The sequence below is a fragment of the Geotrypetes seraphini genome, chromosome 3 (assembly GCF_902459505.1).
Source record: "Geotrypetes seraphini chromosome 3, aGeoSer1.1, whole genome shotgun sequence".
NCBI lineage: Eukaryota > Metazoa > Chordata > Amphibia > Gymnophiona > Dermophiidae > Geotrypetes > Geotrypetes seraphini.
The window spans coordinates 271,864,762-271,891,308 of record NC_047086.1 but is presented as its reverse complement, the minus strand read 5'-3'; the positions used below and the strand labels follow the sequence as shown (position 1 = coordinate 271,891,308).

Here is a 26,547-nt window from a genome sequence, read left to right as displayed (position 1 = left end):
TAGGAAGAGGGAGCTGGCTCGAAGATAACGCCGCATCGATCGCACCGTGGACCGGCGGTTGAAGAACAGTTTTGGGCCTGATGCATGTGCTGGCCCTGTGGACCGGCAGGAAATTTCTGTGGACCGGCACTGGTCCATGGACCGGTGGTTGAAGAACATTGGTATAAGCTGCATGCATCATTTTTAGACTAATTATCCACCCCTTTTACAAAACTGTAGTGTGTTTTTAGCACCGGCTGCGGCGGTAATAGCTCCAACGCTCATAGGAATTCTATGAGTGTTGGAGATGTTACCTTTGTAACTGGTGCCAGAAACTGTAAAAGGAGAGGGGGGTATATAAGCAACCTGTACAGTATGTTATTAGGAGAAATATTCTCATTCATTGGTTTGATATTTATAATTATGGCCTGAGTAGATTTCAAGTACCAAATTTTAAATACTGTATCAGCATTTCAATAACAGGAAAAGAAAATGACTGCACAGCATTTTATTTAATTTTGCTGAGGTTCACATGCCAAAATTTGTAGAAAATATTACAGATTAGCCCTCAGAAAAATTATGGTGGTCTCTCAACATAATGCAGGAATTAAAAAAAGCTACAAAGAGGAGAAATATTTCACCTCGGCACATTTTTTTTTTTTTATAAATCTTTATTGATATTTCAAACTTTATAATGTATACAATTTAAACATCAGAAAAAACTATATGAAAATTTTTATCCATCATATCAGTGCATCATCTATATTTATAAAGTTTAACCATGTTGTAAAATATTATCACAGTATACACTCAGACTGTGGAATATTCTTGTTAGTGCTCCATGGAGGAAAGTAAGCCATCTAAATCTTTATCAGCCGCATAATCCTAGGAAGGAACAAAAACAAAAAGCAATTACTTTTATCACTTCTGACTTCCTTTTTATTTGTGTTAATACATACAAGGATATCCTTGTTACAGAAGTCAAGAAAGAAAATCACATAGATATATAAATTGAGGGGTAGATATTCAGCTGGTGGCAGTGAGCGGTTTTTAGCTGCTGGTAGCTTTATTCCCAGATATTTGATGCCAGGTACCAACATTGATTATCCGGGTTTATGCAATTAAGTATGATATTCAGCTTTTAACTGCCTAAGTGACACTGCCTAAAGATGAGACTTTGTTTTATGTGGTCCAATCTGCGCACTTAACCACATAATTATTGATTTTGTCTCCAGAGCACCTACAAAATAACCAGCGTTCACTTTAGCAGTCTATGGTGATATTCAACAACACACTTTTCTCAGTTACTGCTCCTCAAATTTGGAACCTGCTTCCAACCCTGGTAAGGGAAGAAAAAACCTTTGAAAGCGAAATTAAAAAGCTACCTATTCAGGGTCACCTTTAATTGATCTGATTCTAGAGTCCATTTGACATCTCCACTTAGAGCCTTGATCAATTAAATTCCCTTGTTTTTTCCCTTCTTCGTTTTCTTTCCTAAACTAATTTGTAGTTCCTCCCTCTATTTCCTTCATGATGAAAGTATGTCCCAATTCCCAAAATAATCATCTGTCTCCCCCATTTTTTTTTTACTGTTTATCGCTTTGTAATATATCAGGGGTGTCCAACCTGCGGCCCAAGGGCCACATGCAGCCCTGTGAAGTATTTTGTGTGGCCCCATTTAAGAGCGATGCAGTGTTTTCCTCTTCTGCCCCCGTCTTGCCGGCTCCCTCCTGTCTTGCTGCAGCGTTTGTGCGGCCCCAGAAACATTTTTTCCGACCAATGTGGCCTAAGGAAGCCAAAAGGTTGGACACCCCTGGCTTATAGCCCTAGCATGATTTTCGGTGGTAGGTCTTATTTTCGGGGAAACATGGTACATCTGATGTGTGTAGTTAAAAGTAAAATGTAAAAGCAGAGAGATGTAAATGATTCCTCAGTAAACCAAATGAAGCAGCAAACCTGAGAACAGGATGTTGCTATTGCAGATCTTCTCATGCAAACATATCTTAAATTTTGTTGTTGAGTTAATATAGCATATGAGAGCAATGGAGTTGCCTGTGTTTGTTGAACTGGTTCTAGTCTCCAGCCACACAGAATAGGTTCACTTCAAATTAGAGATGAAGCTGAAACTGGTAGCAATTCACAACAGATTGTTCATCATCCAATAGGAAATTTTACACTGGGATAGCTGTTCACTGGACTGGAGTCTTTAGGGAAGAAGTCTGCTTGTCTGGCGGGAGCACTGCAAAGCTTTCATTGCACCAGCCTGTGCTAAAAACCGCTATCACAGTTTTATAAAAAGGGGGGGGGGGGGTTATATCCCATACCTTCTAAAACTATGTTAACTTGGTAAGTAGAAATTGTTTTTCGCAATGTCAAATACACATCTAGCTTCCAGTAGCAAACAGGATACTACAAAAATAGAGATTTGCAGGCAAAAACCTTTCATTTTGTTTAGTTCCCTGTGTCATTTACAGGCTTTTTCATTTTGTTTCACTTTGTTTTTATAATTTTTTTTAGGGCAGAACTGGACAAGAACTCTCTGAAACATAAGACACAGCCAGACAAGACTAACTATAGCAGATTCTCAAGAGGTAGAACAGCTATCTCCTAATCCAAAGGTCACAGGTTCAAAACTAACTTGTGCCTGATATCTATTAACACTAGATTAAAAAAAAGCCTTGACATTGAAAAGAAAACCTTACATTTCAGATGGATTTTTTCCTGTCTTTTTAGGTTAGACTCAGATTTAGCTGAGTTCTTCCATTAGCTTTTTTATTAGGTGGATGAACTAGTGTTTCAGTATCTTTATTTTGGCAGGTTCATACTTTCACAGTCCCTAGAAGGAACTATTAAGGCTTTGAAAACTAGACTAGAACAAAAAAAGAACTAGGAATGTTCAAAGTAAGTCTTAATGTCATAGTATCTCCAGCACAAATAGGCAAACAAGGATTAGTGAAAGTAAAGAGCCAATCAGAAAATAGGAACTAAGATTATAAAACACAGCTAGGCAACAGCTCACTATAACATACTCTCATGATAGCTATTGACATAGGAGGAAAAAGGCAGAAATTTAATAATGGAAAGAAATCTGTTATTCTGATGTTTAGGTTTTGTTTGTTTCAAGTGAATACACATCCTTAACAACATTTAAACATCATGATTTTTTTAAACATGGGCTTTGGTATTTAAAATGTCTTCATATATTCAGTGCTGCTATCCTGATAGGCAATGATAGCAGATACATGTAGAGAGTGCTTACCTCAGCTGCTATACCTGTATCTACTCATAAGTGCTGAAAGTTATTGCAGCATTTTTATGGTTTTTAACTTAAACCACTTAATTGTACAGACAGCTGCTATTACCGCTATCCATATAGTATAAAGGAATGCTCTTATTCTGCCTTTGCACTCTGTAGGAGGCATGAATTCTATAAAGTACAAGGGACATTCAATAATTTATCTATCTTAGTAGGAAAGAAGAGTTAAAAAAAGAATTGTGTTTTTAAATTTAGTCCCCTGATAGCTCCATACATTTCATCCACTTTTCCTGCAATGACTTTAACCCCTTTGAAGAGGATTCTTGTGTTTGACCTTCAAACCAGGTTGTCACAGCTTCCTTGACATCTTCATCACTTGAAAACTGCTGTCCACGGAGAGACTTCTTCAAAACTTGGAACAAGAAATCCGAGGGATCCAGTTTAGGACTGAAGGGTGGATGGTTCATCTGCTGAAACCCACATTCTTGGATGGCAGCCTGCGATTGTTGTGACATGTGCACCAGTGCATTGTCTTGAAGAAGCAGCTGTTTGAGTAGCTTTGAGACATGTTACAACATGTACAGACTTGTTTCAACACACTTGCGACTTTCCTCAGGTAGATAAATTATTGAACACCCCTCATAGTACCTAGAAAGTGTCTATTGGGATCCTATTCTAAAAAGGAAAGTAGACACTTACTTTCCTTTATAGACTCCCAGCATAATCAGGTATGTACACACATATATGGTTAGGCAAAGCATTTATGCTGGCCATAAATTTGGTGTAAATACTTGTACTTATTATTCTGTAGATTGCCAACAAATGCACAAAATTATACTCTAATCTATGCACAAAACTGTGTTCTCCTCCTAGGTCCATATATCTGCCACCTTCAAAATCTGCACAATTACATTTACTGTAGGTACCATCTTACAGAATACTATAGATGGAATATTGGCCATTATGCATGAGAATATACAAGTATTCAGGTTATTTATGTATGTTTCTGGTGCCTAATCTTGGTTCCTTCTTTATGGAATTACACCCATAGCGAGTTAATTTTCAGCAGCATTATCTGCATAGAACCAAATCTGTACTGCATTCAGAATAAAAGGATGGTGCAAATGCAAAACCATATCATCCTACTTCTTAACCAAAATGGAGGTACCATTGAGGTGGATTATGTGTTTCTTTAGTTTAATCCAGTTGGAAGATGCAAGTAGTTGTCACCATAAAAAGAGGGTCCTGATATTCTGCCAAAGCAATCTCTGTATAAATTTAAGCAGTGACTTGGGTGCTTAAACTTCTACATGTATTCAGAAGCATTATCTATTCAAGTAATGCCATTGAATATGCTGACGATTGTTTATTTTAGGCCTACTATTTACGGGTCTAAACTGAATGGATAACTTTTCTGTTTCAGACATATATTACCATTAAGCAAAGAATTACCAGCTCTGCCCCCCCTAAGCTGGCCCCTTATTTTATGAATGCTATCTGTTTAGTAAGTTTCACAGCCCAACATTATTTGTATAATTTATGAAACTACACAGATAAGGGAGTTATGCATGTGCTACCTGCTGACAAATGCATTACTTGCTTTGAAAATCATTCCCAGGAAACTTAGGCATGCATATTAGTAGCATGATTGTAGCAGTTTCTGGTCTTGCCACGTCTGTGTAGAAAGAACTGACGTTTCAGCCATCATGCATAATGGCTGAAATGTCAGTTCTTTCTACATAGACATGGCAAGACCTGGAAACCTGCTACAATCATGACGCCAGCCGCGGAAGCCTAAGAGAACATATCAGGAACATATCAGGAAAACCTATTTCATTCCATTTTTAATTTTGATCTGCCAATAAAGCTAATAGCTGGTGTATATGGAGTAAATCAAAACAATTACAAAATCATATATAAGATTATCATCAAAGGAGTACAGGATAGAGAAGGCCCCAAATTAAGAAAGAATCTGATGTAGAGCAGAAATATTGAGATTATGGAACAGTGAGAAGATCAGTGGCAGACTGGAGTGTGGCAGAGAGGAGTGTGTGGCACAGTGGTTGGATCTACATCAGTGGTTGCATTTGCCTCAGCACCCTGGGGTTGTGGGTTCAAACCCCGTGCTGCTCCTTGTGACCCTGGGCAAGTCACTCAGTCCTCCATAGCCCCAGGTACGTTAGATAGATTGTGAGCTCACCCGGACAGATAGGGAAAATGCTTGAGTACCTGATTGTAAAAAACGCTTAGATAACCTTGATAGGCGGTATATAAAATCCTAATAAACTTGAAACTTGAAATTGATTTGAACCCTTGGGCAATAAGATTTCTGGACCCAGAACACCAGGCATGGTCCCCTTCAGGACAATAAGGCCCCTGTTTCTGCAGGGCAGTGAAGTTGCAGCATTTCCCACGAGCTGGATGCCGTTGAGCTCACAGCTTGCTCTCTTCTGCATCCCATCCTTGCTGAAGTAGGAAATTATATTGGAAGGAGCAGGACAAGTAGAGAACAGGCCTCAAGGTCCATGGCAGACAGCTTGTGGAAAGCACTTCCCCCCCTTCCACAAACACACACACTGATTTGGGCCTTAAGGCACTGTCTGGTTGTCTGTATGGTCAATCCACCCCTGGACAAGATTAGGCAGAGAGGGAAGCAGAACATTGGATAAGTTTGTAAGCAAAAAGAGGGACTGTGAACTGGTAATAGAACTTATGAGAGGTCTGGAATGAAAAAAGCAGAGAAATTTATACAGGACACAAAAAACAATTGTATGAAATTTCCATGTCAAACAAGTAAACTACAGAAAAAAAAAGTGTGCAATTTCATTTTCACAATGCTGTTCCATCACCATCCTATGTCTAGGTAAGTTGCACCTTTACTCTCTCAAGGACGTTCAAATACGTTACTGGCCGTATTGAGGTGGAAGAAGACATCTTCCTTAAAGGCCCTAAGGTGACAAGAGGGCATCCGCTAAAAATCAGGGGCGGGAAATTCCATAGTGACACTAGGAAGTACTTCTTCACGGAAAGGGTGGTTGGCCATTGGAACGATCTTCCACTTCAGGTAGTTGAGGCCAGTAACGTGACTGACTTTAAGAACAAATGGGATCAACACATGGGCTCACTTCAAAGAAGAACTTAGAGGGGAAGGTTATTTGAATGGGCAGACTTGTTGGGCCGAAGGCCCTTTTCTGCCGACATATTCTATGTTTCTATCCCACATAAAATTCTTTTTTGAGAACACTGTGGTCATCTACTTGCGACTCTCTATATGACTATCAAGAGATATTTTTATTTTTTCACAACTTTCCACTGCAGCTTCCAGTCACGAGCTATTATTGCTTAACCAACCAATTTAAAACAGTAGCAGCACTAGAGACACATTCAAAAGATCTATACAGCCTTCTTACCCCCCCCTTGCATCCTCCCTCCTCCTTGCAAATTTCCAGCTGACCTCCTACCCCTCTAATAATATCTCCTCAATGACTCTATCAATTAACCTACCCCAAACTGCATCTTCCCTACAAGTAAACCTCAATTCTCCACCCTTCCTTCTATCTCTCACCAATGCCTCTATGTAACCGACCCTAAATTGTAACTTCCTGGAAATGTTCAGCTATAATAATAATAATAACAGCTTATATACCGCAATACCGTGAAGTTCTATGCGGTTTACAAAGATTAAGCAAAGGTACAAATTGATTGACTTTAAGAGGGGAGGAAGAAAGAGGGTTAATAGGACAGGAAATCCATTTTTGAGGAGAGAGTGATCAATAGAACAAGTTAATCGCTATAGAGGGGAGAGAGAAGAGAGGATCAGTTGTCTAGATACTTTAGGAACAGGTGTGTTTTCAGACGTTTCCTAAATTCCTCATAAGTAGTGGGCGAAAGCAATTGTTCTAGGTCTTTACCCCATGATGCTGCTTGGTGCGAGAGAAGATGTTCATGATGTTTTTTTCAGTTTACAACCTCTCACTGTGGGGGAAACGAAGTTGGAATGTGAGCTTCTCTTGTGTCTGTTGGCTGAGAAGACGAAAAGGCAGTTATATATTTAGGGGCAAGTCCGTGTAGTGCTTTGAAGCAGAAGCAGGCAAATTTAAACTTTATGCGCGCCTCCATTGGCAGCCAATGTAGCCCAAAGATCAGTTTGACCGCTGCATTTTGCATCAATTGTAAACGCTGTATGTTCTTTTGGGAAATTGATAAATAGGCGATGTTACAGTAGTCAAGTAGACTCAGTACGAGGGATTGGACTAGGGTTCTGAATGCCGCTGTATCGGAATAAGCTTTAATGGATCTGAGTTTCCAGAGAGTGAAAAATCCCTTTCTGATCAAGGAGTCCACCTGGTCTCTCATGGTTAGGCATTGATCCAAAGTTACACCTAGTATCTTTATGGTAGGTTGGATAGGGTAATTAAGATTATTGATACATAGTGGTAATTTGGTGTCAAGCGGATGTGGCGAAGCAACGAAGAAAGTTGTCTTTTCTGAATTAAGTTGTCATCCAGTGCTCCATCACGTTTATGGCTTCTGAAGCTTTAACGAATGGGATGATGATCGTAAAATCATCTGCATAACTAAATAGTTTTATCCCTAACTGGGTTAGCTGCGTGCCTAGTGAGGACATGTAGACATTGAAGAGCAATGGAGATAGCGGAGACCCTTGTGGCACACCGGATGGATTGCTCCAGGTATCTGAAAGTTCATAATTAAAACGTACTTGATAAGTGTGGGACATAAGCAAGCCACGGAACCAATTCAGCACCTCGTCCCTGATACCAATGGCGTCTAGGCATTGCAGCAGTTTCCCGTGGTCTACTAGATCAAAGGCAGAACTCATATCGAATTGCATAACCAGGGCATTAAGGCCCTTACTAAATAGTAGGCGCAGATTGTCTAAAATAGCCGCAATTACTGTCTCAGTACTGAATAACGGTCTAAAACCGGATTGAGTTTCATGTAGGAGAGAGAACTGATCCAGATAATCCATCAGTTGGATGTGTACCAATTCCTCCATAATTTTTACAATAAACGGAATGGATGCTACTGGTCTGTAGTTGGATATTATAGCTGAAGATTCTTTTTGATTTTTTTTGAATTGGGGTTATTATTATGTGACCATTATTAGAGAGGAACTTCCCAGTTTTTAGGTTATGAGCCAAATATTGCATCAACGATAGATTAAATACTAAAGGTAAGGTTTTTAATTTTCGAATCGAAGTGTAGTGCTAAGTCATTTGCAGAGTGTAACTTGGAGTTGTATGTGGGTGTGGTGTAGTGAGCGGTGTCAAATAAATTTGTGATCAGGTTGAATAGCTCTTTTGTATTGATTCCTTGTGAACCATTACAAGATGAGTTGATTTTAATTGAGTAGAATGCTTTACGTTTGTCTTTTATCATTTGTTTGTAGATTTTTATGTTAGCTCTCCATTTGTTACAGTCTGTTAGTTCTCCTGTTTTTTTCCAAGTTCTTTCTAGTCGTCTAGCTAGTTGTTTCAGTTTTAGAAGTTCGGTGTCAAACCGTTTGTTATATTTATTTGCATTGCTTTTGCTATTGCGTATAGGGGCGATTTTATCTAAAATGGATGTGCTGGTTGTCATCCAGTGATCCCAGAAATCGATTCCTTCTTCTATCTCTGATTGCAATTCATATTGTGACCAGAAATCTATTGGATTAATATAGCCTCTGGTGTGATGTCTTCTACTGTAATCCGCTTAAAACTGCAAGATACAGGCGGAATAGAAGTCATTAATGTAATGTAATGTAATTTCGCAAAGGATCAGCAGCCTGCCTGTTTGTGGGCTTTATTGCTTCCTGTTCTATTCTTATTCCCAGATTGTTTTTCATCAATTTATTTTCCTTTTACCACCTTTATTTAAAATTTTTCTATACCTTTATAGAACTAAACAGTTCACATCTGTTAAGAAAAACATAATATTAATAACAAACTAAAATGTTAAAATCCTCATAGATAAATAAACTCTTCTGTTCAAATAACTTATAGGTCACAAAAATGCAGTGATGAACAACTGAGCTTTTAGCTGTTTCTTAAACTGGAGTTGATCAACACAGTCGTAATTGACCCACCAAAGCATTCCACATCTTAATTCCAGCAATACAGAATGTCATTTCTCTAGTATCTGCATTGTTGCCCTGCATTTTTGGATTTAATAGCCTTTTGTTTTCAGATCGTAAGGATCTATTTGGTTTATAGATTGCCATGACTTGATGAAAATACCATGGTGTTTGATGATAAATAGTTCGATGGATCATAGAAATAACCTTATGTTGTACCTGAAACAGAACTGGTAGCCAGTATATTTTTTTCAAAATTGACATTGTGTATGTCATCCTATCGATACCCAGTACTAGCCTAGCTGCAGCTTTTTGTATCGGTTGTAACACTCTTCCTCTTGTCTTAGTAATTCCAAGGTATAGGGTATTACAATAGTCCAATCTTGATAAAACCATCCCTTGTACAAAGGTTCTAAAATCAGAAGGCTAAATCAGAGGTTTTAAGCAATGAAGCATGCAAATTTGACTAAAACATACCTTCACAGTCTTAACTATTTGTAACTTCATGGTTAGACCTGAATCTAAAACAACTCTTAAAATGGTTATTTCCTTCCTCACAGGTAGTGTTATCCCTAACACACACAGGAAATCAGACCACATCTCTTCCTCACTTTTCCCCTCAAACATTACCTCTGTTTCCCCTAAATTTAGACATAAACCATGATTGCGCATCCATTCGTCTATCGCAAATCCATCCCCAACTTATGTACTGGAAGGAAAAATAGATCATCGGCATATTGTTGATATGAGACTTGTAGTTGTCCAAACACTTCCCCTAAGGACGCCACACAGATATTAAACAAAAGTACTGATAGTGCAGATCCTTGGGGCATATCCCTCCCGACTGAAGCCTCCTTTGATGCCGTACAACCATCGTATGCTCTAAAAGTATGATCGAACAGGTACAGTTTAAACCATTGTAAAACAGTACCTGTCATATCTAGATTTTCCAATTTTCTCAATAACTAATTTAAATTAACAGAATCAAAAGCACTAGACGCGTCAATCAAAACCATGCATGTTACATGTTCATCCATACCCTGCCGTAAATCATCCACAATGGACATTAACAAAAGTTCTACACTATAGGCATGTTGAAACCCAAACTGGTGATGGTTTAGACCAGGGGTGCCTAATAGGTCGATCGTGATCGACTGGTAGATCACGAAGACAAAGTGAGTCAATCGCGGAGTCCATCCCGGGCTCCGTGATAGACTCGTGCTGCCTTCACAATCTACTGGGCCGATCAGCCTTCCTCTCCCAGATGTTAATTCTGCCGTCGGAGAGGAAGTTCCGGGCCAGCCAATCGCTGCCTGACTGGCCTGGAATTTCCTCTCCGATGGCGGAATTAACGTCGGGGAGAGGGAGGCTGGTTGGCCTGATGCAAGGAAGCAGGGAGAGCTTGGGATGGCGGTGGTTTGGGCGCCTGTTCCCCGATGGCGGTGGCAGTGGCTAGGGAAGGGCAGGGAGAAATAAAGAAAGGGAGGGAGACAGAAGGAAAGATGGGAAACAGAAAGAAAGAAAGGGGGCATGAAGAGAAAAAAAAGGGAGGCAGGGAGAAAGAAAGGGCAGGGAGAGAGGAAGAAAAATTTTGGGGAGGAAATAAGGTCTGGAGGAGAGGAAGCATAAAGGCTGAAAGAAGGGAAGAAATATTGGATGCACAGTCAGAAAAAGAAAGTGCAACCAGAAACTCATGAAATCACCAAACAAAGATAGGAAAATGATTTTATTTTCAATTTAGTGAGAATTTATATCTGCTGTCTATATTTTGCACTATGGCCCCCCTTTTACTAAACTGCAATAGCGGTTTTTAGCGCAGGGAGCCTATGAGCATTGAGAGCAGTGTGGGGCATTTAGCGCATTGAGAGCAGTGTGGGCATTTAGCGCAGCTCCCTGCGCTAAAAATTGCTATCGTGGTTTAGTAAAAAGTGAGGCAGTTATATTTGTCTATTTTTGTATGGTTGTTACTGAGGTGACAGTGCATAGAGTCATCTGCCTTGACCTCTTTGAAAAAACCCTGGAATATAAATGATAATTAACATTTTCTCTGCATACAGTGTGCTTTGTGTTTTGTTAAATTTTATTGTTGGTAGATCATTTTGACTTGATCATTTTAAAAGTAGCTCGCAAGCCCAAAATGTATGGGCACCCCTGGTTTAGACATTCCTTCTGGTCAACAAATTTGACTAACTGAGATAATATTGTTTTTTTCTGAAACTTTTCCTAGAAATGGGACAGTAGATATTGGGCCAATAATTAGTCATCTAATCAGCGCTTACACCTTGCTTCTTCTTTATTGGTTTAATAGTGGATTGTTTACATCCATCTGGATATACTCCTTCCTGTAGAGAATTGGAGAAACAAGTTATTCCCCATATTCACTCCTAAGTTTAACACACTTGGCACATTATGTCTGAAGTTTCTGTAACCCTTCCAAAAATATTCTGATGTCTGGTCACTGAAATACTGCTCTGCTGCTCCAATCACTTCCTAATCACTCAAAAATTGTTGCCCTTTCAAACTCTTTTTAACATTTGGAATCAGAAAATAGTCAGATGGAGCAAGATCTGGTGAGTAGGGTGGATTGTCTATGCACTGAAACCTCAATTGCATCAAATCATCCATCGTTTTGCCAGCCTTGTGAACAGGTACATTGCCTTGCAAAAAGAGAACTCCTTTCTGCAGCATCCCTCTCTCTTTTTCTTTAAGTGCCTCCTTTAATCGGCACAGCGAGTTAGAGTAGTATTCTGCACTGTTTGGCCCTTTGGAAGAAAGTCATTACAACAACTTCCTGATTCCAAAACACTGTGGTTATGACCTTTCCTGCTGACCTTTAGGTCTTGGATTTCCTTGGCTTTGGAGAACTTGAGTGCTGCCATTGCAAGGGTAGGAGCTTGTTTTTTGTCTCTGGATCATAGTGGTGTAATTAGTTTGTTGTCCTGGCAACTGAGCAGTTTGGAACTGTTTTATCTGTCCATTTTCTCTATTGTTTTCTCTCCACTTCATCACTGGAATTGAAGGCCTAATGTCCTGCTGAATCCATAATAATAATAATAATAATAATAACAGTTTATATACCGCAATACCGTTAAGTTCTATGCGGTTTACAGAAGATTAGTGGAGTACAAGTTGAGTTGACGTACAAGTTGAGTTAACTTAAGGGATGTGGGAACAATGGGGAGAAAGGACAAGAGAACTGAGAAGAAAGGTCCAAACGGTCATCTTGGATCAATGGGTCCAATGCTGCCATATAGGAGGCAATTCTCTTGCTAGTCAGTTTTAAATGGATACTGGATAATCTTATAAATTGACTTTGTAATAAACTTTAAAATATATTTTGATAATTATCATTTTAATCACTTCATTAATCATACTATACTCTGTTTCATCTTAATTGAGATCTTCAGAACTTTTTTCAAGAGTTAAAGTTGCTTTATTTATTTTTTCCTGTTTTAATATATTTTATTGAATTTTGTCATATAACAGAAAAGATAAATAAAACAATACAATACAAATTATACAGATCATACTTATCCTATATTAAAACTAAAACCTAACTTGACCCTGAGTATTGCAATCATCTCTACTCTGTATTACAGTCTTAATTATAAATCCATAAACAATCTTACAATAGATTACACTTGGTCTAAGTTCACAAAGTTATATAAAGGTTCCCAAATTTTTCAAACTTGCTTACATTACCAGATCTTATAGCTAAAATTTTCTCATATTTAGCACATAAGCATAACATATTCCAGCAATTATAATCTAATTTTGAAAAATATTTCCATTTAAAAAGTATTATTTTAATAGCAATCATTACACAGGCCAACAAAAAACATTATTTATTTATTCATTTCATTATTTATTAATTCAATTCAATTTTCTATACTGTTCTCCCAAGGGAGCTCAGAAAGGTTTACTGCCTTGGAATTTTTGACCTGTTCCTGGGGTTATTTGGAGCACTGATTCAGAAAATTGGATTGGATAGACCGCCTCAGCTCAAGTTTCTTAGATATGCTTTTTATACCTTTGGGATAGTAGAGCCAATGAAAGAGCATATCCTCTACTAATTGTGCATAGTTATCTACCTACTTGGGCAAAAAAGATTGGCCTCTGAGGGAATACAGTATACAATATGGCAGTTGGAGGACAAAATATAATCAATGAACCTTTGGTAGCATGAGATAGAATCATACTGCCATCACTACATATAAAGCTAGGCCTGATGAAACAATTTGTAAAGGCTTTGAATAAAGTTCGTGCAATGAATACATAGCTATGTCACCTGGACTTACCATGACCCTTCTCTAGTTGGTGACTACAATAATTTAATAAATAAGGAAGATGTAATATTGAAAAATATAAATACTCAGATAAGAAAGACCGAATAGAAAAAAAAATAGGGAACATTTTAATAACAACAATTTCACAGAAATTTATATAAAAGATAAGTTTAGATTTTTCCAATGTATAACCTGAGTACAGAAAATTATTGAAAAGGGTAGGAGCTAGTAGAGATCGTTGAGGGACTCCATAAGGGAGTTGCCATTCTTTGGATATCTTAGAAAACTTTTTTACTTTGTAGGATTGTTTAAAAAAATGTTTTAAACCGACTTAAAATGTTCCCTGATATATCAATTTCATCCAATATTCTTAGCAATAGAACATGATCTACTAAATCATAGGCATTAGATAGGTCAAACTAGTATCAACTAGTATATGTAACTAGTATCTGTAAACAGTATCTGTAACCCTTTGAGATATTAGTTCTAACAATGCCTAACATAGCTCCTAGAATAGTTTCTATGCCGTGACCCTTATGGAAACCTGATTGAGTAGAATGAAGAATGTTAAATTTTTCTAAATAGGAATTTACCCCCCTCCCCCTTTTACTAAACCGCGATAGCGGTTATTAGCGCAGGGAGCCGCTCTGAATGCTTCGTGCTGTTCCTGGTGCTCATAGAGTTCCTATGAGCATCGGGAGTTGTGTGGAACATTTAGTGCAGCTCCCTGCACTAATAACCGCTATCGTGGTTTAGTAAAAAAAGGGGGAGGGGGTTAATTGGGTATTAACTAGACCTTCTAATATCTTAATCAAAAATTGTTTTGATGCCACAGGTCTCTAATTGGATACCTGGCTGATATATCCCTTGGCATCTTTTAGAAAAGATGTTAACATTATGGCCCGGATTCTGCATAGGATGCCTAAGACGAACGAGGCAGGAGGGATGCCCAATTCCTCCTGCCCGGAAGACCCCACCCACCCCCTGATGATCGCTGGCATGAGGATGCTCAGCCCCTCCTGCCGAAGGCCCCCATCTCCCCCAAAGTTCACCGGCAGGAGGGAGCTCAACCCCTCCTGCTGGAAGACCCCCCGAAGTTCACTGGCAGAAGGGTGCTCAACCCCTCCTGCCGGGAAACCCCCCACCTCCTAAAGTTCACAAGCAGGAGGGTGCACAACCCCTCCTGCCGGAAGACCCCTTCACTCCCCCAAAGTTCACCGGCAGGAGCATAACCAACCCCTTCTGCCAGAAGACAACCCCTGTCAATCACCGGCAGGAGGGTGCCCAACCCCTCCTGCTGGAAGACGACCTCCTCGAAGACCCCTCCCCCGCTAACACCCCCCTCCAGTCTAACCTTCCTATTGTCCGGCCGGCAGGCCCGCCTCCGTCAAAATGAGGTGATCCCTCCCCTTTCTGGCCCATCCCTGAGAAGCCTAAGGCCTGATTGGCCCAGGCGCTTAAGGCCCCCTGTATTATATTTGGATTTTGGTTAAAAATGTGGAGGAGCATAATCAAAACAAACGTCTAAGTCCGATTCAGACATATTGTGCTAGATGCCCAAAATTTGAAGTGGGAAAATGCCCATTTTTGAAAAATAAGTTTAGAATTATTTTTTTTTAAAATCATCTGGACATCCAGGTTACTGTTCGTTCAGAGCACCAGAATGTCCATCTTTATACCACATTTTCGACCAAAATTTCATCCAAGTCTCAAACACCCAGAATAAGCCCATTTGGATGTGGGAGGGGCCAATTTTGTAAAGGACAGGCCACCCACATATGGCAAGAGCAGTGGGGCATCTTAGAAGGCACTGCTGTGAACTTCACAAAAAGGGTGCCAGATAAACATCTCACCAGAACTCCTTTATAGATTATGGTGAGCCCACCAAACTCACTATACCACCTGTCTACAACCCAAATAGCCCTTATGGCCACAGATGGCACCTATATGGCAGTAGAAAAGGGATTGGAGGGGGTAGAGGCTTTGGTGAGTGCACATGTTCCACCATATATGTACTGGTTAAAGTGGCTTACGGGCCTCGGGCCTCCTCTCTATGGTTCACTAGACCACCCCCTAGGCTATTTAAGACACACACTTGTGTGCAACTCTACTAGGCTTTCCTATACTAGGTGATGTTCTGGAGACAGGCATATACTTTTTTATTCTAATCTTTTTTTTGGGGGGGTGAGGAGATCAGTGAACACTGGAGGAGTGTGTGGGTCTTTAAGTTGTCTCTATAGTGGTTAGCTTGTCACACTGGATACCTTTTTGGCATTTATCCCTGTTTTTATATCGTCTAACTCCCAACATTTAAGTTTCATTCAGGATGTCCCACCAACATACTGCCCTAACCACTCCTCCTCACACAGTTGCAGGTCTGGATTTAGACCTAAGCCAGTTTGAAGTAGGGCCTGCTCCTTTTTGCTTTGATACTGCACGACAGAGACTCATTTTCAAAATAGATAAACTTCCAAAAAGTGGCATAAGGAGGTAGATGGACATTTTTCCCACAAAACCTTCCAAATCACTATTTTCAAAACCCATTTTCTAGAAGGATTTCTGTGCTGTTCATCTAAATCTCAAGAGGTGTGTTAGAGGCATGGTTTGGGTGGGACCTGGGCAGGCTTATGATTTGGATGTTTTTCTCCAATAATTGAACATATTTGTCAAGGTCACAATTTGGACGTTTTGGGGCTAGACCTGGACGTTTGGGGCTAGACCTCTATTAACAATGAATAAGTGCCAAAAAGATGCCCAAACTGATAAGATGATCACTGGAAGGCTGTAAGTATGACCTCCCCCAGTGTAAGTGTTGACTCTCCCAGTGGTCATTGCCTCCTCCTACCTCTCAAAGATGTGAATGAAACAGTACATATGACTGTACATATGACTATATGACACTTCATATGATATGTCAGTCCTATTAGAGCAGCAAGCAGGTCCTGGAGTAGCCTGGTGGTCAGTGTAATGAACCAGCAATCAGTTTAGGGGCCCAGGTAACCCATCGCCCCCCCCCCCACCATGAAGACTACTGGCAGGAGGGATGCCCAATCCCTCCTGCTGACCCCCCTCCGAAAGTTCACCAGCAGGAGGGATGCCCAATCCCTCCTGCCAGACCCCATCCACCCCTCCAAAGGTAGCCACCCAGACCCTGAAGACCATCCCCACCAGACCCCCCCAAGCCCACTCGGACATCCCTAAGCTTTTTTAGACAGCTCAGAACAGATGAAATTGAATGAATCAAAAACAAAATTACTCTGGCTCGGCCCAAAATTAGAACACCTGCCCACCCTCTTCGCACTATCCTCAGGCGCTGCACTGCAGCTTGAGTTCTCAAGCAAGGTACTTGGCATCATTATCGATTTTTCTCTCTCCCTCAATGACCACCTCAACTCCTCGGCTAAATCATGCTTTTTCAGCCTCCACATGCTGAGGAAAGTAAGATCCTATTTTCGCCAACATTTCGCCGTCCTTGTCCAATCCATCATCCTCTCCAAATTAGACTACTGCAATGCCATCTACTTAAGCCTATCAAAAAAAAGTCTTCAAAGACTCCAGCTAATCCATAATACTGCAGCCAAGTTGATCTTTGCAAAACGCAAGTCCGACCATGTCTCCCCACTCCTAGCCAAACTTCACTGGCTCCCAGTGATTTCCAGAATCCATTTCAAATGCTCCTGCCTGGCTTTTAAGATCATTCACGGCATCCTTCCTCCCTTACATAGAAATATAGAAATAGACGGCAGATAAGGGCCACGGCCCATCTAGTCTGCCCACCCCAATGACCCTCCCCTACCTTTCTCTGTGAATAGATCCCACATGTCTATCCCATTTGGCCTTAAAATCAGGCATGCTGCTGGCCTCAATAACCTGAAGTGGAAGACTATTCCAGCGATCAACCACCCTTTCAGTGAAAAAGAATTTCCTGGTGTCCCCGTGCAGTTTCCCGCCCCTGATTTTCCACGGATGCCTCCTTGTTGCCGCGGGACCCTTGAAAAGGAAGATATCTTCTTCCACCTCGATGCGGCCTGTGAGATACTTGAATGTCTCGATCATGTCACCCCTCTCTCTGCGATCCTCGAGTGAGTACAGTTGCAACTTATCCAGCCGTTCCTCGTACGGGAGATCCTTGAGTCCCAAGACCATCTGGGGGGCCATTCTCTGGACCGACTCCAGTCTCAGCACATCCTTACGGTAATGCGGCCTCCAGAATTGCACACAGTATTCCAGGTGGAGCCTCACCATGGATCTATATAATGGCATAATGACTTCAAGCTTACGGCTGACAAAACTCCTGCGATGCAACCTATGATTTGCCTTGCCTTGGATGAAGCTTGCTCTACTTGATTGGCAGTCTTCATGTTCTCACTGACGATCACCCCTAAGTCTCGTTCTGCTTCAGTTCTTGTTAGGATCTTGCCATTAAGGGTGTAAGTCTTGCATGAATTTTGGCTGCCCAGGTGCATGACTTTGCATTTTTGGCATTGAAGCTGAGTTGCCAGGACCTAGACCAGCGCTCCATTAGGAGTAGGTCGTGCATCATGTTGTCGGACATTGAATTTATGTCTGTTGTGCTTTTGCCCACTACATTGCTTAGTTTGGCGTCATCGGCGAATAATGTTATTTTACCTCGCAGCCCTTCTGCCAAGTCTCTTATAAAGATGTTGAATAGGATCGGGCCCAGGACCGAGCCCTACTACACTCCACTGATTACCTCCATCATTTTGGAGGGGGTGCCGTTCACCACTACCCTCTGAAGCCTACCTCCAAGCCAGTTCCCAACCCATTTCGTCAATGTGTTGCCCAATCCTATAGAACTCATCTTGCTCAGCAACCTGCGGTGTGGTACGCTATCGAATGCTTTACTGGTCCAGGTATACGATGTCCAGAGACTCCCCAACATCCAGCTTCCTCGTCACCCAGTCAAAGAAGCTTAATCCCACTATCTTATAACTCCTCGAGTCCTGACTCTACCAGACCCGCCCAAAGGTATAAATTATCCTTCCCCTCTCTAAACGGTATTCGCTATGCAGGCAAACTGGGAAAATCCCTTCTCTTCAGAATCACAGGTCTTTGGAACGACCTTACTACCCCGCTGCGAAACCTGGGCTCCCTCCAATTATTCCGCAAGCAACTGAAAACCTGGCTTTTCACTAAAATGTAATTCTATCCCCCCCTTACTCTTCTCTTCTTTATATAAGTTCATGTAAACCTTTTTTTTCCTTCTCTTCCTATATTTTAAGTTCTTGTAAACTGTGCCGAGCTCCACAACATCCGTGGAGATGATGCGGTATATAAACTTAAAGTTTAGTTTAGTTTAGTTTTTTAGACGGCTGGCCATCTATCAGGTCTGTCTTCACTGGAATGGCAGGTCTGCCTCTTCCTGGTGCATCCTGTAGAAGGAGCCTTAGGTACCTAGGCCAACCGGAATCTTAGGCCCATCTCCCAGTGCATTCTGGGATGTGTAAGATTCCAATTGGCCAGATCCCCTACGCCACGCTTATGACAGATACTGGTTAGAGAATCATGGTTTTAGGCGAAGGAATGGTCCCTCCCAAGCGTTTGGGACTTAAGCAAATTTTTGTTTGGGAATAGGACTTAAAGATAGACATAGTGGCGGTCTGGGCGATTAAAGCAACAAGAAAGTTGACCCTGATCCCTCCACAAAGGGAACACGACCAAAAAACAAAAGAATTGTGGAGAGTTGATGTCCAAAATGAAGACTTTATTAAAACAAATAGATAATCCACATAAAAATGTCTAGGGCCTGAACCTCTGAGAACATGTGGACCCAACACGGTCCGTGTTTCGAAACTAGAGCCTTCTTCATGTTTGGTTCTAAATGCAGGCTTGTGGATTAAATAATAAAAGAGGCTTGTGGATTAAATAATAAGAGATATAAAGCCCAATCTTAATGAAAATAACAGTTGAAAGCCTAAAATGTATTATAAAACAGAAAACATCTTAAAATAGTAATGCGTTAATAAAAATTCTAAAAATAAGTCTCAAAACCCAGAGAAGTAAAAATAAAATAGTATGAGACTACGAATGACCAAACAAAAAAACACAAACCTGAGGAATCAAAGACCACAGCAGATACACTGTTTAAACCAATAAGCTGTGAGCCATCGTTGAGCTAAAGGCTACCTGATGGATAGCCAGTCAAATGGCCGGGACTAAAATTCAGAGTGCCGAATCTGCTACAAGTGACAATGAGCAAGCATAAATAATGAGATAGGGCTTGTCCTTATTAAAAGCTAAATGCTCTAAAAACCCAAAGTAAACCAGCATATAAAGGTTATGAGACAAAGGTATAAAACCGGAGAGATAACCATAAAAGAAAAATTAAAAATAGAAATAAAGATGAAACCGGAGCCAAGTGATAAGTATTCTAAAGAGGTAAAAGTAGGCTGTCATATGGAGATCATATAAAAAACATAAAAACAGTGAATCCTAAAGGTTTGGGATCCACAAACTCTAACCCCCCTCTTCTACAAAGCCGCACTAGCGGCTGCTGCGCGGCAACAGCCCCGAAGCCCTTTAAATCTCTATGGGCTTTGGGGCCAGTACGGTGCCGCTTTGTAGAAGGGGGGGGGAAGGAACTTGTGCACATACCTCCAGAGAGCTTGAATTAGGGGCCTGTTAAGTGCAGAACAAAAGAGTTTAATGTAAATTAATGGCAGGGGCTAGATCTTGCTACCCTGCTACCCAGTTTATACGAAACCTTTATTGAAAAGAACTGCACAGCAAATGCTAAAAATCACATAAAAGAAATCCTTACAGAAAAATTGACAATAGAAATAAAACCGGAGCTAAGTCTTAAGTATTTTAAAAAAGTAATAGTGGACTGTCATATGAAGGAAATATAAAGGACATAAAAACAATAAATCCTAGAATGGGGGATCCACAAACTTGAAAGGAACTTGAGCACATACCTCTAGAGAGCCTGAATTACGGGCCTGTTAAGTGTTGCCGATTTACTGAACAAAAGTGTTTTAATGTAAATTAATGGCCGGGGCTAGACCTAGCTACCCTGCTACCAAGTTTATACGAAACCTTTTGCGCAGCATCTAAAAGCTCTATTAAGAAGAACCACATTTCAACTGCTAGTAAACAAATAAAAAAGAATCAGGGGACTTACCGTAAACCTCTGCACTATTGAGATGCACTCAGTAGCGAAAGCAAACGTGCATCAGAGAATTGTGAAATATGAACTAGTGGAAAAGGAGCAAAAAAACATGTAAAAAGCTGATTGGGTGAATGTACAGGTAGGCCATTCTCGAAAAACCCACATTTTGGATGTTTTTTTCGAGAATGGACATTTACCTGCTGCCTACTTTGGGCACCTAGCGCCTTAGGCCAAAAAGGGACTTAAGACGTTTTTTTCGATTATGCCCGTGTATCAACAAGGGATCCAAGAGGAAAAAGAACAAGGAATCAGGGTGGCTGACTGTAGCGGTGAAGGAAGCGATCAGAGACAAGAAGACTTCGTTTAAGGAATGGAAAAGGTCAAAAATGGACAAAAACTGGAAAAAGTACAAACAACATCAAAACAGGTGCCATAAGGCAGTAAGAGGGGCCAAAAAACACTACGAGGAAAAAATAGCCACCGAGGCAAAAAACTTCAAGCCATTCTTTCGCTATATTAAGGGGAAATGACCCGCGAAGAAAGCGGTGGGGCCGTTGGATAACCATGGAATAAAGGGAGTGCTAAAGGAGTACAAAGCCATCGCCGACAAACACATTTTTTTGCTTCTGTATTTACTGAAGAGGATATACACAACATCCCAGAAGCCGAAAGGCTATACACAGGAAATGAAGACGGGAAACTGACAGGGTTGATGGTCAGTCTAGAAGAGGTATGCAGGCAGATTGATAGGCTTAAAAACGATAAACCCCAGGACCGGATGGCATCCATCCAAGAGTAATCAAGGAACTAAAAGGGGCTATAGCTGAACTGCTTCAACTAATCTGTCGATCAAATCAGGAAGGATTCCGGAAGACTGGAAAGTAGCAATGTTACGCCAATCTTCAAGAAAGGTTCGAGGGGAGAAACTACAGACTGGTGAGTCTGACCTCGGTACTGGGAAAGATGGTAGAGGCGCTGATAAAGACATCATTGATCACCTTGATGGACACAATCTGATGAGGATCAGCCAGCACGGCTTCAACAAAGGAAGATCTTGCTTGACGAACTTGCTGCACTTCTTCGAGGGAGTAAACAGTCAGACAGACAAGGGTGACCCAGTCGACATTGTATATCTGGATTTTCAGAAAGCGTTCGACAAGGTCCCACATGAATGACTACTTCAAAAAATTGTGAGTCATGGAATCAAGGGTGAAATACTCACATGAATTAAAAACTGGCTGGCGGATAGGAAAGAGAGTGGGGGTAAATGGACAATACTCGGACTGGAAAAGCATCACGAGGGGAGTGCCCAGGGTTCGGTGCTTGGACCTCTGCTGTTCAATATATTTATAAACGACCTGGAAATTGGGACGAGCGAGATGATTAATTTACAGTCAATACAAAGTTATTCAGAATAGTGAAGACACAGAAGGATTGCGAAGACCTGCAGTATGACATAAACACGCTCAAGAAATGGGCTGCGATATGGCAAATGAGGTTTAATGTGGATACGTTTAAGGTGATGCATGTCGGTAACAAAAATCTTATACACGAATACAGGATGTCCGGTGCAGTACTCGGAGAGATGCCCCAGGAAAGAGACTTGGAAGTTCTGGTCGACAAGCCAATAAAACCGTCCGTGCAATGTACAGCGGCAGTGAAAAGGGCAAACAGATTGCTAGGAATGATTAAGAAGAATGATCATGAACAGATTGGAGAAGGTTATCATGCTGCTTTACCGGGCCATTGTACGCCCCAACCTGGAATACTGTGTCCAGCACTGGTCGCCGTACATTACTACTTGAAAGGGTCCAGAGAAGAGCGACTAAAATGGTTAAAGGCTGGAGAAGTTCCTGTACAGTGAGAGATTAGATAAACTGGGCCTCTTCTCTCTTGAAAAGAGGAGTCTGAGAGGGGACATGATTGAAATATTCAAGATAATGAAGAGAATAGACTTAGTAGATAAAGAGAGAACGAGAGGGCACTCTCTAAAGTTAAAAGGGGATAGATTCCGTACAAACGTAAGGAAGTTCTTCTTCCCCAGAGAGTGGTAGAAAACTGGAACACTCTTCCGGAGGCTGTTATAGGGGAAAACACCCTCCAGGGATTCAAGACAAAGTTAGACAAGTTCCTACTGAACCAGAACGTATGCAGATAAGGCTAGTCTCAGTTAGGGCACTGGTCTTTGACCTAAGGGTCGCCACGGGAGCAGACTGTTGGGCACGATGGACCACTGGTTTGACCCAGCAGTGGCAAATCTTATGTTTTTATGTATTCAATGCACGAACCGTCTTTATTCAAAGCCTTTAAAATTTTTTCATTAGGCCTAACTTTATATGTAGTGGTGGCAGTATGATTCTATCTCGTGCTACTAAAGGTTCATTTATTACATTTTATCCTCCAACCACCATATATTCCCTCAGAGACCAATCTTTTTTTTGTCCAGTGTTCATGTTTAGCTCTAGTATCCCAAAGGCATAGAAAGCAAGGCACAAAGTATTGTGTAATACACTAAATCAAAAATTCGATGGATAAAGTCCTAATCTATGAAAGTACATGTACAGAAGGACTTAATAAATTATATCATCAAAATAGATGTGAGTCTCTTAAGCTCTCAGACGCCTGCGTTAGCTTTATCATTATCTATAAGCCAACTAGAGCAGGCACAATGGTATCTTTCATCGAGCTTTAAGAATTTTTAGCGTTCATTTAAGTATTTTTTTGAAAATTTTTAATTATGCAGATAAAATTTTAATGCACAAAAGATAAAAATGCATTAAGAAGTCAAAACCGGCACTTAGCTTTTAACTTGTATTCGCCGGTAAGGAGTTCAAATAATCACCCCAAATAATCACCCAACGGGCCCCATTTCACCCAACTAGGGGCTTCATCAGGGGTCGGATTATTTGCAAACGCCATTTTTTCAAATTAAAACAACGAGCCTTAACAGCTCGAGAAATAATCCGACCCCTGATGAAGCCCCTAGTTGGGTGAAACGGGGCCCGTTGGGTGATTATTTGGGGTGATTATTTGAACTCCTTACCAGCGAATACAAGTTAAAAGCTAAGTGCCGGTTTTGACTTCTTAATGCATTTTTATCTTTTGTGCATTAAAATTTTATCTGCATAATTAAAAATTTTCAAAAAAATACTTAAATGAACGCTAAAAATTCTTAAAGCTCGATGAAAGATACCATTGTGCCTGCTCTAGTTGGCTTATAGATAATGATAAAGCTAACGCAGGCGTCTGAGAGCTTAAGAGACTCACATCTATTTTGATGATATAATTTATTAAGTCCTTCTGTACATGTACTTACAAAGTATTGTGTAGCCACCATATCTAAGAATCTAGAGTTGATGTGGTCTATCCGATGCAATTTTCTATATCAGCGCCCCAAATAACCCCAGGAGCAGTTCAAACAACCCAAGGCACCAAGAAAATTTTTTTTGTTGTAGGCCTGTGTTCATATTCATTGCCTGCTGTGGCCCTGCACTCTTCTCTCTGTTGCTTCAGCCAGAAGGAAAGAGGAAGTAATGTTAGCAAGACAGGAGGCAGCAGCGAAAAGCATGCAGGGCTGCAGCAGACGATGAATATGAATCACTACGGGCACTGGTGATGACATTCCAAAAACTAAAAAATTCTAAAATCCAAAATATCTCTGGTCCCAAACATTTCAGATAAATGATCTTGTACCTGTATTTGGATTTTGGAATAAATGATAATGTTTCTTCCTCGAGATGCTCCTTCCCTCCTTCAGTCTCCTACAACTCCCTAGTGCCCACCGATTCCACTCCCACCCTAATGGTCTCCAACCCTATCCCAGCTGACAGATCCTGGACCACCTTTGATCGCGTATCTGAAACCCTGGTCCTCAATCTCTGCCTCAAACTGAAATCCTGTAACTGCTCCTTGGACCCATTCCCCTCCTACCTATACGAGAACATTCCCGCTCAGGCTATCTCTTCTATCACCAATCTCATAAACTCCGCCCTTCAGTCGGGCCATTTCTCCCCAGAAATGAGTCATATCGCCTTGACCCCACTACTGAAAAAAATCTGACCTTGACCCTTCCATAATATCCAGCTATCGCCCAATTACAAATATCCCTCTCCTAATCAAGATGCTAGAGTCCATTATTTCTACCAAACTCTCATCATACTTAGAGAGATTCTCTATTCTTCTACCCTATCAATATGACTTTCGTCCTAACTTCAGCACCGAATCCCTATTGTGTTCCCTGATTTCAAGGGTTCAACAACTTCACTCTCGAAACAAGTTCGCCGTCCTCCTACAATTCGACCTGTCCGCTGCTTTCGACGTTGTCCACCATGATATTCTTGTTTACCAACTCTCTGAGATAGGCATCAACTCCACAGTCCTAGATTGGTTCTCTAAATTTCTTGGCTCTCGTTCTTACATTGTTAACATCAATTGCACCCTGGAACTTTAGTGATACTTACAGGAGCTTTTCCCTTGGCTTTATTAGGCCTAGCCGGATCCCTGTCACAATGTGTAACCAGTCTACTAAAAATGCTGACTCATCCTAATGGCTTGTTTTGTGTGCCTTTCTTTTGGACATTTTGTTTATAAAAATGGTTCTAAAAGAATTGCACTGAACACAAACATATCTATTAAAAAAAATAAAAATAGACATTTTGTAATTTTAAAATGAGCATATTTGATACTGGATTTTTGTGTATGTTCCACAAAACATCTAAACTGAGATTTAGAAGTCATATTGAATATGCCCCTCAATATGACCTGCTAAATCCTCCTACTCTCTAGTGGTACTCCCACCTCCCCCATTTCTCCATTCTGCCTTTGGAAACCAAAATCTTAAATCTGGCCCTATAGAACTCATAGCCCTATTGATTTCGGTAAGTGTCTTCCTCCCTTTCCAGTAAAATAGTGTACAGGGTTGCTTCTAGCAAGATGCAGAATATTAAATATACAATAAAGAAACATAGTTGATCAAGTGTAATGTGACCATTTATTTTTTTTCCTCAAAAGGGGACATCTAATTTCAGCCCCACCCCAATCTCACTATATCCCTGGCCCACAATTTCTTCCATTCATGCACCTTGGGCCCCACTGGCTCTTCTTTTGCTGGGCTTCCATCTAACTTTGAGCTCGACGAGAAGCAGGCACCGCCATGCCATCTACCACCGCTTGCTCCGTCAAGGGAGCGGAGGACCCTCTGCGCAGCCTGGTCTCCCTCGCCCTGGCAAAGACCGGGTCCGCGGTTCCCGCTCTACTGACCACCAAACAGCATCCTTTGTCCCTTTCTATTCCCTCCCTCCCTATGTCCTAAGTTCATGCCTCCTCCCCCTCAATGCCTTCCATCATTTCTTTCCGCCTTGTTGAACTAATCATTTGTCCCCAGCAGCACTCCCTGCATCACTATATCCAATATCCCCCCACCCAGCATCCCCCCTCTGTTCCCTCTCCACCTGCCACCACCATATGAAAACTCATCTCAGCCTTCTGCCTCTCCCTGCCTTCCAGCATTTGTTCCCCAGCCTTATTTACTTTTTTAACTGCTCCTTTTTCCTCTTGTCCTGCTCCTCTTTCAAGTGCTCCTACTTCAATTGCTCCTCAGTCCCCAGCACTGCAGCACTCCCCACAATGGTGGGTTGGATGGCACATCACGGCACAATACAACTACCCTACACGTGGCTGACCCACAAGCCTGTCTCCAACATCAGAGTTCACGTCAGAGAGAGGCTTGTGGGTCAGCCACTTACAAAGGAGAGTGCGGCTCCATGGGGCGGGACAAGACGGCACAGTGAATCAGCAGTGCAGGATCAGGAACAGAGGTGCA

At 41.1% G+C, this 26,547-nt stretch overlaps 1 protein-coding gene across 7 annotated transcripts in view; it reads right to left on the bottom strand.

The window, feature by feature from the left end:
* Nucleotides 1-637: 637 nt before the first annotated feature.
* The window catches only part of RMDN2 (regulator of microtubule dynamics 2), a 384,366-nt gene continuing 358,456 nt past the window's right edge, over nucleotides 638-26,547 (bottom strand). For all 7 annotated transcript variants that reach the window (XM_033936827.1, XM_033936826.1, XM_033936825.1 and 4 more), the window contains one exon: nucleotides 638-864. In XM_033936827.1, the coding sequence (XP_033792718.1) occupies nucleotides 811-864 (54 nt within the window). In that variant the 3' untranslated portion in view covers nucleotides 638-810. The remainder of the gene's footprint in view (nucleotides 865-26,547) is intronic.